General features: G+C 39.3%; 1 protein-coding gene across 2 annotated transcripts in view; it reads right to left on the reverse strand.

The window, feature by feature from the left end:
• Positions 1-14,886, reverse strand: part of pfas (phosphoribosylformylglycinamidine synthase) — a 33,902-nt gene that overhangs the window by 8,236 nt on the left and 10,780 nt on the right. For both annotated transcript variants that reach the window (XM_057840048.1, XM_057840047.1), the window contains exons 8-15: positions 13,612-13,740; positions 13,408-13,545; positions 13,197-13,325; positions 11,026-11,099; positions 10,803-10,959; positions 10,677-10,738; positions 10,421-10,582; positions 708-944 (exon numbers count right to left, since the gene is read on the reverse strand). In XM_057840048.1, coding sequence (XP_057696031.1) covers positions 708-944; positions 10,421-10,582; positions 10,677-10,738; positions 10,803-10,959; positions 11,026-11,099; positions 13,197-13,325; positions 13,408-13,545; positions 13,612-13,740 — 1,088 coding nt within the window. The remainder of the gene's footprint in view (positions 1-707; positions 945-10,420; positions 10,583-10,676; positions 10,739-10,802; positions 10,960-11,025; positions 11,100-13,196; positions 13,326-13,407; positions 13,546-13,611; positions 13,741-14,886) is intronic.

Here is a 14,886-nt window from a genome sequence, read left to right on the forward strand (position 1 = left end):
AGCATCGTGAAATTCCGTGAATGGGTATAATGTCTAGACACCGAATATAAGACGACTCCCACTTTTTCAGTCTTATTTCAATGCAAAAAACACCGTCTTATATTCGGGCCAACTGTATATATTATTATAATATAATTATGAAGTCTATGAGCACCAGTTAAACAATTTTATTTTTATTAAAAGGTGTACCCTACAGAGGGCAGTGATTATGTATTCACTTCCTAAGTGTCAGTTTGTGTTCATGATAAGTCAAGAATGAATAAAGGGATAATTATCACACTTGCAGGAAATGTTTGTAATATGAAACAAGAGGCGAATAAATTTTGGAGGGTTGAGGTCAAAGGTCACAGGTCAGATTCATGTGTTCACGATAACTCAAGAACGACTAAAGGGATTATCTTGAAACTTGCGGGGTAAGTTTGAAATATGAAACAGAATAGGTGTTTGGATTTTAGATGAATAAGGTCAAAGGTCACAGAGGTTAGAAAAAAATTGTGACACATGATAACAGATTAGCCTATTTAACTCAAAATTGTAGGGTACGATGGAGGGTATATGATGACAAATATTGAGTCATTAAATTTTGGGAAAGGAGTGCTCTCAGTACCAAAAATGGCAATGCTTTGAATTTGGTTGCTTAGGTGGATATCTGATCAATCAGAGTGCTCCTCTAGCTTATCATTTTATTCTAAGGCTATTTAACAAACCTTATTAGTCAGGTAGCGTTTGGACGCTACGGCGGGCAAACGCAAAACTCTCTCCAAGGCGTCTTTGACTGTTAGACTGGCAGGAAGCAGCAGCGGCTGAAGCATGGCACTCAGCCGCTCCATCTTGAACTCCTTTTGAGGCATCTTGCCAAGCACCCATTCAAGCTGCAGGTCCACAGGGTGGCGCCTGTTGCCAACTGGCTCGCTGCCTGCGCTCTCGTCGTCCACCAGCACAATCTGTTTAAAGACACAAACAGTGACTTCAATGCAGGAAAGGTAAACACAATTTTTCCTCATATAGCATATTTCCTCATTTTTGTCTAACTGTATGGTTTGCTGACAAATGCACACCGTATTTTAAAATATATGTAGATTAAAACATTTTTTTAATTTCCTTGTATTTTGCACAGCTATTTTATAAATTTCGTGCAATATACAGTATTTAAATTAACTTTCTTGTATTTTGTTATAATAGGCATACAAATACTGCTAAATAAATATTTCATAAAAGTTTCCTTAATTTTTTTTTTCATTTCTTCGAAATTTGGGGGAGCTATTGTCGATTTTTGAAAATATTAGTACATTTTTTTTACAACAGGATTAATCATTCAGAGGCATTGGGCAAACATCCACATTGCACATGAGTGGAATGCGCCTGCCTGCGTCAAATCGAAACAAGTAAAGCTGTATTGAGTTTTGTTGAAAGTAAACACCCGTAATTTGTGGACTATAAGGCGCACATGACCACAAGCTGCACCCACCAAATTTTACAAGAAAATGGAATTTGTTCACACATAGACTTCATAACCTAATTATTATGAATTATGAAGTCTATGGTTCACATATAAACCGCACTGGACTATAAAATGCAAGGTTCAAACTGAGATTAACAAATATATATACCATAATTTTCCCACTATAAAGCGCACCTGATTATAAGCCGATACCCACCAAATTTGACACGAAAACGACATTTGTTCATAGATAGGCCACACTGGACTATACTAAGCTGCAGCTGTCCTCACCGTATTGAGGGATATTTACACCAAAAGATAACCGGTAACACATTATTTGTCAGCAGCATCATAAGATGTCATAACAACAAATAAACCACCATGAATCATGCTTTAAGAAGCTTCATTTGGCCATCACTGCTCCCTTGGAGGAGTGTCAACCTCTGCTGCACCTGCCCTAAACACTGTTGTCGTCCAACATGCCTCCGGGCATGCATTGCAGCTTTACTGATGAAAATAACAATCAAAATTCATGTTCTATGCTAATTATTTCTTCAGATATTGTTCTAATTGTTTCATTAATTGGTATTTGGTTACACTTTATTGGACACGGGCACCATAAGACTGTCGAAAGACCATCTTAATTATGACATGACACTGCCAAAAGCATTAATGAATACTTATGACACATGTCATTTTGTGTCATCCAGCAAATTATCTCACTACCTTAACCCATGTCATAATTATCACGGTCTAATGGCAGTCTTAGGACGCCACTGTAAAATAAAGTGTTACCTATTGACACAAACAAATCAACAAATAAGCCACATTGGACTATAAAACGCAGGATTCAAAATGAGGGAAAAAAAGTAGCGGCTTATAGTCTGAAAACTACGGTGTGTATATATGTATTAGGGGTGTAACGGTACACAAAAATCTCGGTTCGGTACGTACCTCGGTTTTGAGGTCACGGTTCGGTTCATTTTCGGTACAGTAAGAAAACAAAATGCAAAATATAAATGTGCTAGTTGTTTATTACACACTTTTGTGCTTTCAACAATAGGAATATTAGCCTACACAAAGCTAGAATTCTGCTCAAAAATAGAAAATACAATATTCTGAAATGTACATATTTTGAAAAACAAAATAAAAACTAGGCCTGCAAGCAGGACTGAACGGGCCCTCGCAATCTAGCGCAACTCGGACGTCACGCAACTCGGACTGTGTGCAGGTCAGGGTGGTGGCAGATCCTCCTCTCTAATCATCTCATTAGAACCTAACATGCACGAAAGTCGCCTATTTACATTACCACACCCAAGAGATAAAAAACCCTATTGGAGAGAGTACTACAAAAAAGGAGCAACTACTGAGCTGTGCAGCCAAGCCCTTATTCAAAACCAAATTAATCTTCTAACTGGGCCAATTCGACCAAGTGTGCCAAATATTGTGGCTCTATAAGCTGCCTGAGTCTCTGAAAAAAAATATTTCCTTTAAATGGCGAACAAAGGGTCGTCACGGCAACAGATAGAGACACGTGGACATGTGCCGTAAATAAGTATTTTAATAGGTCTTGAAACTACAATGACCAACCTGAAAAGAACTGGACATGTATTGGAAAAACGAGTGACTTTCTATTGCCACTAGTTGGCGCTGTAGCGTTGATGCAAATGACCCCTACAAGGCCCTTCAGGGTATGACTCTCAACAAGCACGGGAAGTTTGGCGCAGATATGTTGTATATCTGCCGAGTTATGACTGTTCAAAGTTTTTGGAGAGAAAAATTGATGACAGTCATTTTCACTTTGCTGTTTGGACCCCTCCGCTTCAACGAAACTTCAATATTCTTCATCAGGCACCTGAAGACAGGTCTTAAGGCTTCCCTTATGCAGGTTTGAGGTAGATTGATTTTTTCCCTTTAGAGGAGGAGTGTGTCCAGTAAAAAAGGGCATTTCCTGTTCCCACTAGGAGGCGCCAGGCACAAACGGTAAATTTTCAATCCAGTCCTGCTCAGGCTGGTATACCTCACACACATGCCAGATTTAAAATAGATTGAAGGTTGTATGAGGGAGTTATCAGTCATTTTCCGAATTCGGTGTTTTGGCGAAAAAATGGCCGACTTTGGCACCCCGCCCATGTCAGGCCCGTGAATGAAAACACACCATTTTGATAACTTAAGATTTCATGTGCCTCATGAACAGTCTCGCCAATTTTGAGAATGATCAAACTAATTCCCTAGGTGCCAAGGTGTAAAATGTGCACACTGTAAATCGATACAAATTTCATATTCAATCCAAAATACCTGATTTCCTGTTGGGTTTGGAATACGCATGCAAGAGACTTTTTGGAGCAGTTTTGTACAAGGTATCGACTCTCCGAATTTCATCCTTCTACGTTGAAAAAACCTAAATAGAGAGGCCTTTTTGAAAATTTCAAGGGGGCGCCACTGAGCCATTTTGTTACATGTTTTCGTAACGTTGCAAGATTATTGAACTTTATGCAAAGCCGCATGTATGTCCAAATTTTTGTGAGTTTTCGTGCATGTTCAAGCCTCCAAATGTAAACTCCTACTGTGAACCGATAAAAATTTCACATTCCATCTAAAATACCCGATTTCCTGTTGGATTTGGAATACGGGTGCAAGAGACTTTTTGGAGCAGTTTTGCACAAGGTATCGACTCCCCAAATTTCATCACTCTATGTTAAAAAAACCTAATAGGAAACGCCTTTTTGAAAAATTCAAGGGGGCGCCACTGAGGCATTTTGTTACATTTTTTCGTAACATTGCAAGATTATCGAACGTTATCCAAAGCTGCATGTATGTGCAAATTTTTACGAGTTTTTGTGCATATTCAAGCCTCCAAATGTAAACTCCTACTGTGAACCCATGAAAATTTCACATTCGATCCAAAATACCCGATTTCCTGTTGGATTTGGAATACGGGTGCAAGAGACTTTTTGGAGCAGTTTTGCAGAAGGTATCTACTCCCCAAATTTCCTTGCTCTATGTTGAAAAAACCCAATAGGAAAGGCCTTTTTTAAAACTTCTTTCTGTCGCCACTAGTTGGCACTGTAGAGTTGATGCAAATGACCCCTACAAGAACCTTCAGGGTATGACTCTCAACAAACACGGGAAGTTTGGCGCAGATATGTTGTATATCTGCCGAGTTATGACTGTTCAAAGTTTTTTGCGTGACAAATTGTTGACGTTCATTTTCACTTTCCTGTTTGGACCCCTCCGCCTCAACGAAACATCAATATTTTTCATCAGGCACCTGAACACAGGTCTTAAGGCTCCCCTGATGCAGGTTTGAGGTCAACAGATTTTTTTCCCTTGGAGGAGGAACCTGTCTCGTAAAAAAAGGCATTTCCTGTTCTCACTAGGGGGCGCTAGACCTAATGGGTAATATTTCAATGCACTCGTGTTAAGGGTGGGATACCACACATACATGCCAAATATGAAAAAGATTGAACGTTGTGTCAAGGAACTATTAGTCATTTACTGAATTTGTCATTTTGCCGAAAAAATGGTCGACTTTGGCACCACGCCCAGGTCAGACCCGTGAATGAAAACGCACCATTTTCAAAACTTAAGATTTCATATGTCTCCTGAACAGTCTCACCAATTTTGAAGATGATCCAACTAACTCCCTCGGCGAAAAGGTCTCAAATGTGCACCCTGTGAATCGATAAAAATTTCATATTTGATCCAAAATAACCGATTTCCTGTTGGGTTTGGAATATGCGTGTAAATGCTTTTTTGGAGCGGTTTTGGACAAGGTATAGACCCCCCAAATTTCATTGCTCTACGCTGACATACCCTAATGTTATAGGCCAATTTTAAAATTTCAAGGGGGCGCCACTGAGCCATTTTGTTATATTTTTTTGCAACGTTGCAAAATTATCAAAATTTACAATTTTCCGGACGTATGTGCAAATTTTGGTGACTTTTCGTGCATGTTCAGGCCTCCAAATTGGCCGTTTTCATTTGCCCTGAAAAAAAAAAATAATAATAACTAGGCCTGCAAGCAGGACTGAACGGGCCCTCGCAATCTAGCGCAACTCGGACGTCACGCAACTCGGACTGTGTGCAGGTCAGGGTGGTGGCAGATCCTCCTCTCTAATCATCTCATTAGAACCTAACAAGCTCGAAAGTCGCCTCTTTACATTCCCACACCCAAGAGATAAAAACCCCTATTGGAGAGAGTACTACAAAAAAGGAGCCACTACTGAGCTGTGCAGCCAAGCCCTTATTCAAAACCAAATTAATCTTCTAACTGGGCCAATTCGACCAAGTGTGCCAACTATTGTGGCTCTATAAGCTCCCTGAGTCTCTGAAAAAAATATATTTCCTTTAAATGGTGAACAAAGGGTCGTCACGGCAACAGACAGAGACACGTGGACATGGGCCGTAAAAAAGTATTTTAATAGGTCTTGAAACTACTATGACCAACATGAAAAGAACTGGACATGTTTTGGAAAAACGAGTGACTTTCTATCGCCACTAGTTGGCGCTGTAGGGTTGATGCAAATGACCCCTACAAGGCCCTTCAGGGTATGACTCTCAACAAGCACGGGAAGTTTGGCGCAGATATCTTGTATATCTGCCGAGTTATGACTGTTCAAAGTTTTTGGAGAGAAAAATTGTTGACAGTCATTTTCACTTTCCTGTTTGGACCCCTCCGCTTCAACGAAACTTCAATATTTTTCATCAGGCACCTGAAGACAGGTCTTAAGGTTTCCCTTATGCAGGTTTGAGGTAGATTGATTTTTTCCCTTTAGAGGAGGAGTGTGTCCCGTAAAAAAGGGCATTTCCTGTTCCCACTAGGAGGCGCCAGGCACAAATGGTAAATTTTCAATCCAGTCCTGCTCAGGCTGGTATACCTCACACACATGCCAGATTTAAAATAGATTGAACGTTGTATGAGGGAGTTATCAGTCATTTTCCGAATTCGGTGTTTTGGCGAAAAAATGGAAGAATTTGGCGCCCCGCCCAGGTCAGGCCCGTGAATGAAAACACACCATTTTTATAACTTAAGATTTCATATGCCTCATGAACAGTCTCACCAATTTTGAGAATGATCAAACTAATTCCCTAGGTGCCAAGGTGTAAAATGTGCACACTGTAAATCGATAAAAAGTTCACATTCAATCCAAAATACCCGATTTCCTGTAGGATTTGGAATGTGTGTGCAAGAGACTTTTTGGAGCAGTTTTGCACAAAGTTTTGACTCTCCAAATTTCATCACTCTATGTTAGAAAAACCTAAATGGAGAGGCCTTTTTGAAAATTTCAAGGGGGCGCCACTGAGCCATTTTGTTAAATTGTTTCGTAACGTTGCAAGATTATCGAACGTTATCCAAAGCCGCATGTATGTGCAAATTTTGGTGAGTTTTTATGCATATTCAAGCCTCCAAATGTAAACTCTTACTGTGAACCCATGAAAATTTCACATTCGATCCAAAATACCCGATTTCCTGTTGGATTTGGAATATGGGTGCAAGAGACTTTTTGGAGCAGTTTTGCATAATGTATCTACTCCCCAAATTTCCTTGCTCTATGTTGAAAAAACCCAATAGGAAAGGCCTTTTTTAAAACTTCTTTCTGTCGCCACTAGTTGGCACTGTAGAGTTGATGCAAATGACCCCTACAAGAACCTTCAGGGTATGACTCTCAACAAACACGGAAAGTTTGGCGCAGATATGTTGCATATCTGCCGAGTTATGACTGTTCAAAATTTTTGGCGAGACAAATTGTTGACGGTCATTTTCACTTCCAGTTTGGACCTCTCCGCTTCAACGAAACCTCAATATTTTTCATCAGGGACCTGAACACATGTCTTGAGGCTCCCCTGAAACAGGTTTGAGGTCAATAGATTTTTTTCCCTTGGAGGAGGAGCCTGTCTCGTAAAGAAGGCCATTTCCTGTTCCCACTAGGGGGCGCCAGGCCTAATGGGTAATATTTCAATGCAGTCGTGTTCAGGCTGGGATATCTCATATACATGCTAGAAATGAAAAAGATTGAACGTTGTGTCACGGAGTTTTTAATCATTTTCTGAATTTGGTATTTTGCCCAAAAATGGCCGACTTTGGGACCACGCCCAGGTCAGACCCTTGAGTGAAAACTCACCATTTTCAAAACTTAAGATCTCATATGTCTCCTGAATAGTCTGACCAATTTTGAAGACGATCCAACTATTTTCTTCAGCGACAAGGTCTCAAATGTAAATCGATAAAATTTCACATTTGATCCAAAATTTCCGGCTTCCTGTTGGGTTTGGAATATGGGTGCAAGAGACTTTTTGGAGCAGTTTTACACAATGTATCGACTCGCCAAATTTCATCGTTCTACGTTGAAAAAACCTAATAGGAAAGGCCTTTTTGAAAATTTCAAGGGGGCGCCACTGAGCCATTTTGTTAAATTTTTTTGTAGATTATTAAAATTTACATAAAGTTGCATGTATGTGCAAATTTTGGTGAGTTTTCGTGCATGTTCAGGCCTCCAAATGTAAACTCCAACTGTGAACCGATAAAAATTTCACATTTGATCCAAAATATCCGATTTCCTGTTGGATTTGGAATATGGGTGCAAGAGGCTTTTTTGAACAGTTAGGCATAAGGTATCTACTCCCCAAATTTCATTGCTCTACGTTGAAAACCTGAGAGGAGAGGCCTTTTTGAAAATTTTAAGGGTAAAGGGGGCGCCACTGAGCCATTTTTTGACATTTTTTCAAAACGACACAAGATTATCGAAATTTACGCAAAGCCGCACGTATGTGCAAATTTTGGTGACTTTTCGTGCATGTTCAGGCCTCCAAATTGGCCATTTTCATTTGCCCTGAAAAAAGAAGAATAATAATAATAATAATAATAATAATAATAATAATAATAATAATAATAATCCTTTGCAAAACAATAGGGCCTTCGCACGCTGAGTGCTCGGGCCCTAATTAAAAAAAAAATAATCCTTTGCAAAACAATAGGGCCTTCGCACGTCTAGTGCTCGGGCCCTAATAACTTTGGCTAAGACTTCTTCTTTAAAATAAATATCTGATGTGCAAAATTGAACAGTTGCAACACTGAAGTCAAGAGTTGTTCCATCTATATTCTTTTTTAAATTGAATTCCCCATCCAGAGGGCCAACCATCTTCCATGTTAACATTTAACCGTTACCCACGCTGCTCACTGCACTTCTGAGTGGTGCGACGGCCCTGGCCGTTTAATTGTTATCTTTTTTGAGACTGTCAGTCATCAGATCGCCGCGTCAGCCAGCTGGCTGCCTCCCCTCCCAATGTGGCGTACTCTGATTGACGCCGGACGAGCAGACGACGTCACCGCCACTGACGGGCCACCCGAACTAGCCGCTGTCTGACATGTATCCATTATGCAGCGCTTTGTTTACATTTGCGGCAATAACGACACTTGCTTTACGGCAGCTAATCCGATAAACGGTAATACGGCTCTGGGTAATACTATAAGGCCGTTGTTTGAGCTTGCATACCCGCGTGTGTGTTGTATTGTGCTTGAGTCTTGTCAACCAAGTAGAGGCAGCGTTAACAAAAGTCATCTGACCGCTCGTCATTTTACAGTCAACACTCCTCAGAGTTCGCAACTTCGCATTTGACAGCATACGTGCCGCGTACCTCCTTGCCAGCTGTTTGCTCGCCATTCATTCACCTGTGCATTTGATCGCTATTTTGTTACACTCCCGCTTTTTCAGTGAGGTATTTTGTGTTCATTCGTTATTGGATTTTTTTTGTTCACCACTTCAAAAAAGAGCTCCGCAGCAGTAGAGGTAAACTGCCGTTTTTGTTCAACCCGTTTTGTTTAGTGTAGAAGCCAGGGCAGTGGCTGTATTGTTTTTTCTTTTTTACGATCAGGGTTTACTTAGCGGGTGTGGTTCAAGTGTAGTTTCATTTTGTTTGTTGTTTTGGCCTGGGCTTACGCTGAAGCCAGCTTCTTCCGCATTTTGTATATTTTGTTCATTGCGAGTTCGACTTGTGTGAATAAATTTGTGTCCACTTGCAACTTGTGTGCGTGGCTCGTTTTATGTTACGCCCTTAGCGCCGTCCGTGGGATGTAACAGTGGGATTGTGGGAAGCATGAGTGGGCATTCCGCGCTTGCGTTAAATGTGTCAAATATTTTAACGTGATTAATTCATAAAATTAATTACCGCCTGCTAACGCACTAAATTTGACAGCACTTTAAATTCTGTCAGAAACTCGTTCGGTACGTCCCCGTACCGAACCGAGGACCAAGTACCGAAACGGTTCAATACAAATACATGTACCGTTACACCCTTAATATGTATATATTTTTTTTCAGTATTAACAAATGTTTTTATAATTATTAATTATGATTACTGGTTAAGTTGTCAGCACTCAACCGCTATAGTTTTAAATTACAAAACGGTATGCAAATGGCAGAAATAATACTCTCGATTAATTAATTGCCCGAGAATAATTGCAATTAATTGCTTCCAGTTTAGTAATGATTCAAAAATAGTAATTAGAACTTTTATTTTAAATGTACCGCCATATTCATGAAATAATAATCTGTATTAACTCAATGGCTGCCATTGACAGCGATAGACATCCAATCGATTTGAACTAGGAGGGATGGCTGCTACCCTCCTAGTTCAAATGATGGCAGCAAATGAAAGAATGTTCATTCACTGCTACCCTCCTAGTTCAAATGCATTGGACATCATCGCTGTCAATGACAAACAATGAGTGAAAGCGCAGTTACAATAATTAACGGTGAGATTATTATTATTATACAGATTGTGATTAATTACAATTTCAAAGTGGTATTCAGCAATTAAATGTACTGTCATGTTACTGAAATATTATTCTGTATTACAATGAGACAAGTTTACGTGTAATTAAAATAATTAACTGTGTTACTTAATATGCATGTTAACTTGCCCTGCCTTACATATATATACACTATATAGCAAAATGTGTGCTTTATAGATGCGCACCTTGCCATCGCCAGTAATGTTCCCAACAAAGTCCACGGGACATTTCTCCCGCTGGCACACCCTCTCCAGGAAGGAGCGGTCCGAGGGGTGTAGCAGCAATGCATTACTCTCCTGATACTCGGCACCCCACAACTCCAACACGCTCAGTGTTGGGTCGCCTTTCTGAAATGACACTGACAGATTTGACCTCCGCCAATTTTTTGGGCATCTTCTTTGAAGAATACCACTGAGTTTTGATCTTTGTGGTTTGGCTCACCTTGAATCGGCTGCAGTAGATTACAGCACCGGCCGGCTCACTCAGCTCCTTTAGTACGTTTCCTGGAGAAGAAAAAAGTTGAGTTTCATCATCAATTCTCTTCTGAAACATTCTAGCCATTATTACCGTTCCCTCCCGCTCCCTGGTCATGGATGCTACGGATGGGGTTGCCGCCACGTCTTTCCAAACAAGCCCTCAGCGCTCGATTCATCTTCTGCTCCATCTCGGCGTCTCCTCGCTGCACGGCGCCAAGGTCTCTGTCGCTGGAGTTGTCACCTTGAACCTGCCGGGCGCCAAAACCCATTCAAGCATTAATATCGAATCAACAGAGAGGTTTTGGTGGCCGTACTTGAACAGATGACGCTGCTCCTCCTCCCACACCGATTCGGTACACCGGGCCGCCAATCTTTACCACTTCCATACCTGACAGCAGGGGAGGGGATGTTAGCAAATTCATTGTCAGCCATTGACGCATATAGATGTCCAATCCATTTAGACTGGGAAGCATGACAGCGACCATTTTATTTCAGAAATAAACAAAAATTGCCCAAGTGATGCATTAGTGAGAATGTTCAAAGGAAGATGCCATCATTATTTGAATTTTTTCCCCCATTTTTTAAAATGGAATTTTTGTGAAAACTATGTTTTTGTATTGAATAAGTGACAGTTGTCTAGAAAAAAAAAAATTCTTTCAAAATAGCTTTTTTTCTGAAAAAATACGCGACTATTTGCAAACAGTCGCACCTCTACTTGTGGACGTTTCTAGAAACGGAATTTTCAGGTTACGACACGCCCCAACAGGAAAACATTGTCTCTCGTTATAAAGAAATTTCAGGATACGAGAGGCAAAAATACAGTGTGAGCTGTGAGTAACAGCCCACTGTTACTCACAGCTTCCAGAGTTTAAATACTGATAGCTGCTTTGCCATTGGCTATTGCAAAGTATCTTCCTGGAGTCCAGCTGGCTAAGAGGGACCTCTCCTGTATGTGTATGTGTGCATCCCAGCGTCCTCTTCATTCGCCTCTCAGGCCATGAGGTGTTCCGACAACTTTACGTGACTGTATTAACTTTAGTGCTGCAACGATTGATTAACTCGAATAATTCGATTGGATAAAAAATTAATTTTGCTGCTTCGAGAATTCATTTAATTAAAATGGCGTTATAATAGTTTGTTTTGAAAGTGTTTGCATTTAGTTTTATTGATTTGGGTGGATACACTGCCCTCTATTTGGAACAGTGAATATGACAACTCATTCTTCATGTCTGAATCCAGCTGCTCACTGTTAAGACCAATGTAAGCTTAGTTTATAGGTATATTTTTAGCGTTTTTTTTTTTTTTTTTTGTGGGATTATGTGTTTGAATCATTTGTTAAGAGCATTGTTAAAAAAAATTTTTTTTTTTTTTAAACTTAGCATTTTATAGCATTTAAGCAAGCGGACTTTTGCTATGTAAGTAAGTCAATTGTTCTTTTGTTGTACTTAGATCCACATTTATTTTTTATTTTTTTTTAATATCGTTTGAAGCTCAGCTCAGGTATTTTAAGTTTTTATGTTACTTATCTGATTACTCGATTATTCAAACTAACTAGTTCATCGATTAATCGGCTACTAAAATACACGATAGTCGCAGCCCTAATTAACTTTTATTCTTTTTACATGATACAAAACTGTTTTATGTTTATTGTGCAATAATCTAATTGTAACTTATATTTGTTAAATGTTTTAATTTTTATGCTTTATAAAAGATTTATGTCTGAATTTCGGGTAGCTTGGAACAGATTGGAGCATTTACATGGAAATCGTGTCTCTACTTACGGAATTTTTAGGTTACGAGACTACTTTTAGAACCAATTTCTTAAGTAGAGGTACCACTGTATAGTTTATCCTACAGTATGTCCGTCTGACTATATGCATCAGGATAGGACAGTTTTTCTAAATATTTTTAAAACATAAAGGACTTACTTTTTGATCTTAAATGTATTTAACTTTTTTAATTTTATTTTTCATTAAAAATGTGTACTTTATGTATTTTTCTCAGAAAAATTTTAGAAGGGAAAAGTTACATCACCCCTTATGAGAATGTACAACTGTCTAAAAAATATATTTTTCTTGAAAACTTAACTTTTTCGGGTGAAAATAGGCAACCTATTCCAGAAAAAAAATCCCTTTGTCTCATAAAATGAAAAATAAAAACCCTAAGAAAACTTCCTCATTGTAACCTTAGCATAATAATTTAAATGAAAACAGTTTGAGATTTTTTTTTTTTTTTTTTTTTTGGGGGGGGGGGGGGGGGCGAACATATTTGGAGCGGAGCGTATTTTTTCGCAAAAAAAATGGCTGTAGTAAAAAGCTGTTTTTATTCTTAAAAGTACAACATCGTTTGAAAATATATTATGGAATATCTAACTTGTTGCTTTGATTGCAACCAACACTTCCAGTCCAAATAAATCGGACATCTGTCTGCATAAATTGCAGATAATAACTTAATGAGCTCTCAATACGTTAGGTTTATAATTCACCTTTTTCTGGCTGCGCTTTTTTAACATGCGTATCTTCAATGGAACCTATTCCCCCGCTGAACATGATGGGCTTAATCCACTCTCGTCTCTCACCATTGGGCAGCCTCATGCCGAAGGAACGGGCGAATCCTGGCACCAAATAAAATTTTTTTTTTTTTTTTTCATCTTGTGTTCAAATTTGTGTTTACAGATGACATGCACGTCTCCCCACCAGACAGAACTGGCTCCCCAAACTTGTTGCCGTAGTCGGAGGCGCCGTCGCTTGCCTCAATTGCCACTTGCAGTGGTGGAGCGAAGCTGGTTGGGTACTCCCATTCCTCTCCGTCTTGCTCCCATGGGAGAACATAACCTGCAGAGGCATCAAAGGTGTTCAAAAAAAAAAGCTAGTATTTTTTAAAGAAGGTAGTTTTTGGACCTGGTATGTGCAAGTTGCCAAAACAGTATCCAGCAGTGCCAGCAATGACGTGTCCTCCCCTTCCGGCGCTCTGGACATCTCGGATGCGGCCACCGGTGCCTGTGGTGGCGCCACTGAATGGTGCCACCCCTGCATGTTTGACACCATGAGAAACTTATATATATAAATTGACTTAAATGGTTAGGGTTATTTTTGGACTATAAACCGCTATTTTTTGCTCCCTGATTGAACAATGCGGTTTATATCCTCCTAAGGTTAATTGGAACACAACATGCGGTTAAAATTTTTCTAACTCGTAAATATTTTGTGATTAATAATCATAATTAATGTGTTAAAGTCACAACCCTAGTATTTTTCCTAGTAATGTTAACATTTTTCTTTTATTATTTCTTTGTAGTATTCACGTTATTTGCATTTTATTTGTAATAAAGTTTCCTTAGTTTCTTATTTTGCCAGCTAAGTTCTTAGTATTTCTGTAATTTCATTTTTTTTTTTATTGTACTTTATTTGCATTTTGTGTTTTTATCAAACACATGAGGTCAATCTAAATGTATTTGTTCTGTGTATTTTTTCCTCTCTAGTAATAATTTTAAGCAATTGTCCTCCATATTTTACCCAGACTGGACTTTCAATGAACCCCCTGAAGCACCCACCATAGACTTCATAATTGTATTGATGGGTCACACCCGTCAGCCAATGCGCAATGCCTTCAAGTAGGGGGCTATCCTACAGTCCGCTTCAGTTATTTGCAGACGGTCGCAGTTAGTCAGCACATGCAGGGATCCAACGCCGGATTTAGATTGAAAAAGTACGAAAGCTGTACCGCATACAAACAGGAAGGATTGTCTCAGGAGTGATTTGTTCGAGGATTCAAGATTATTATCTTTTTCTCACCATGCATGCATTTTGAAACGTTGTGAAAAAAATCAATGGGAGAAATTAGCCGCAACAGCATTGGCATTATACTTCGCAATATTTACGTAAAATAACTGCTAACTGCACGGTTTCCTTGCTTTTAACCAAGAATCGAGACTGTTTTACACCCATATCTATAAAGAATTCAGGGATTTAGGCATTTATTCACAAGAATTTTCAACGGAAAAAGCTCTTTGTTTACATATGGCGGCCGCTAATTTCATTACTGACTAGCTTCAGAGTTTGCAATATTTACGTAAAATAAATGCTACCTGTTCGTTTTTTTTCCACTTTTAACCAAGAATCGAGACTGTTTTACGTCCATATCTAAAAAGAATTCAGGGTTTTAAGCATCTATTC

The sequence above is a fragment of the Corythoichthys intestinalis genome, chromosome 7 (genome assembly GCF_030265065.1).
Source record: "Corythoichthys intestinalis isolate RoL2023-P3 chromosome 7, ASM3026506v1, whole genome shotgun sequence".
In the NCBI taxonomy this organism is placed as follows: domain Eukaryota; kingdom Metazoa; phylum Chordata; class Actinopteri; order Syngnathiformes; family Syngnathidae; genus Corythoichthys; species Corythoichthys intestinalis.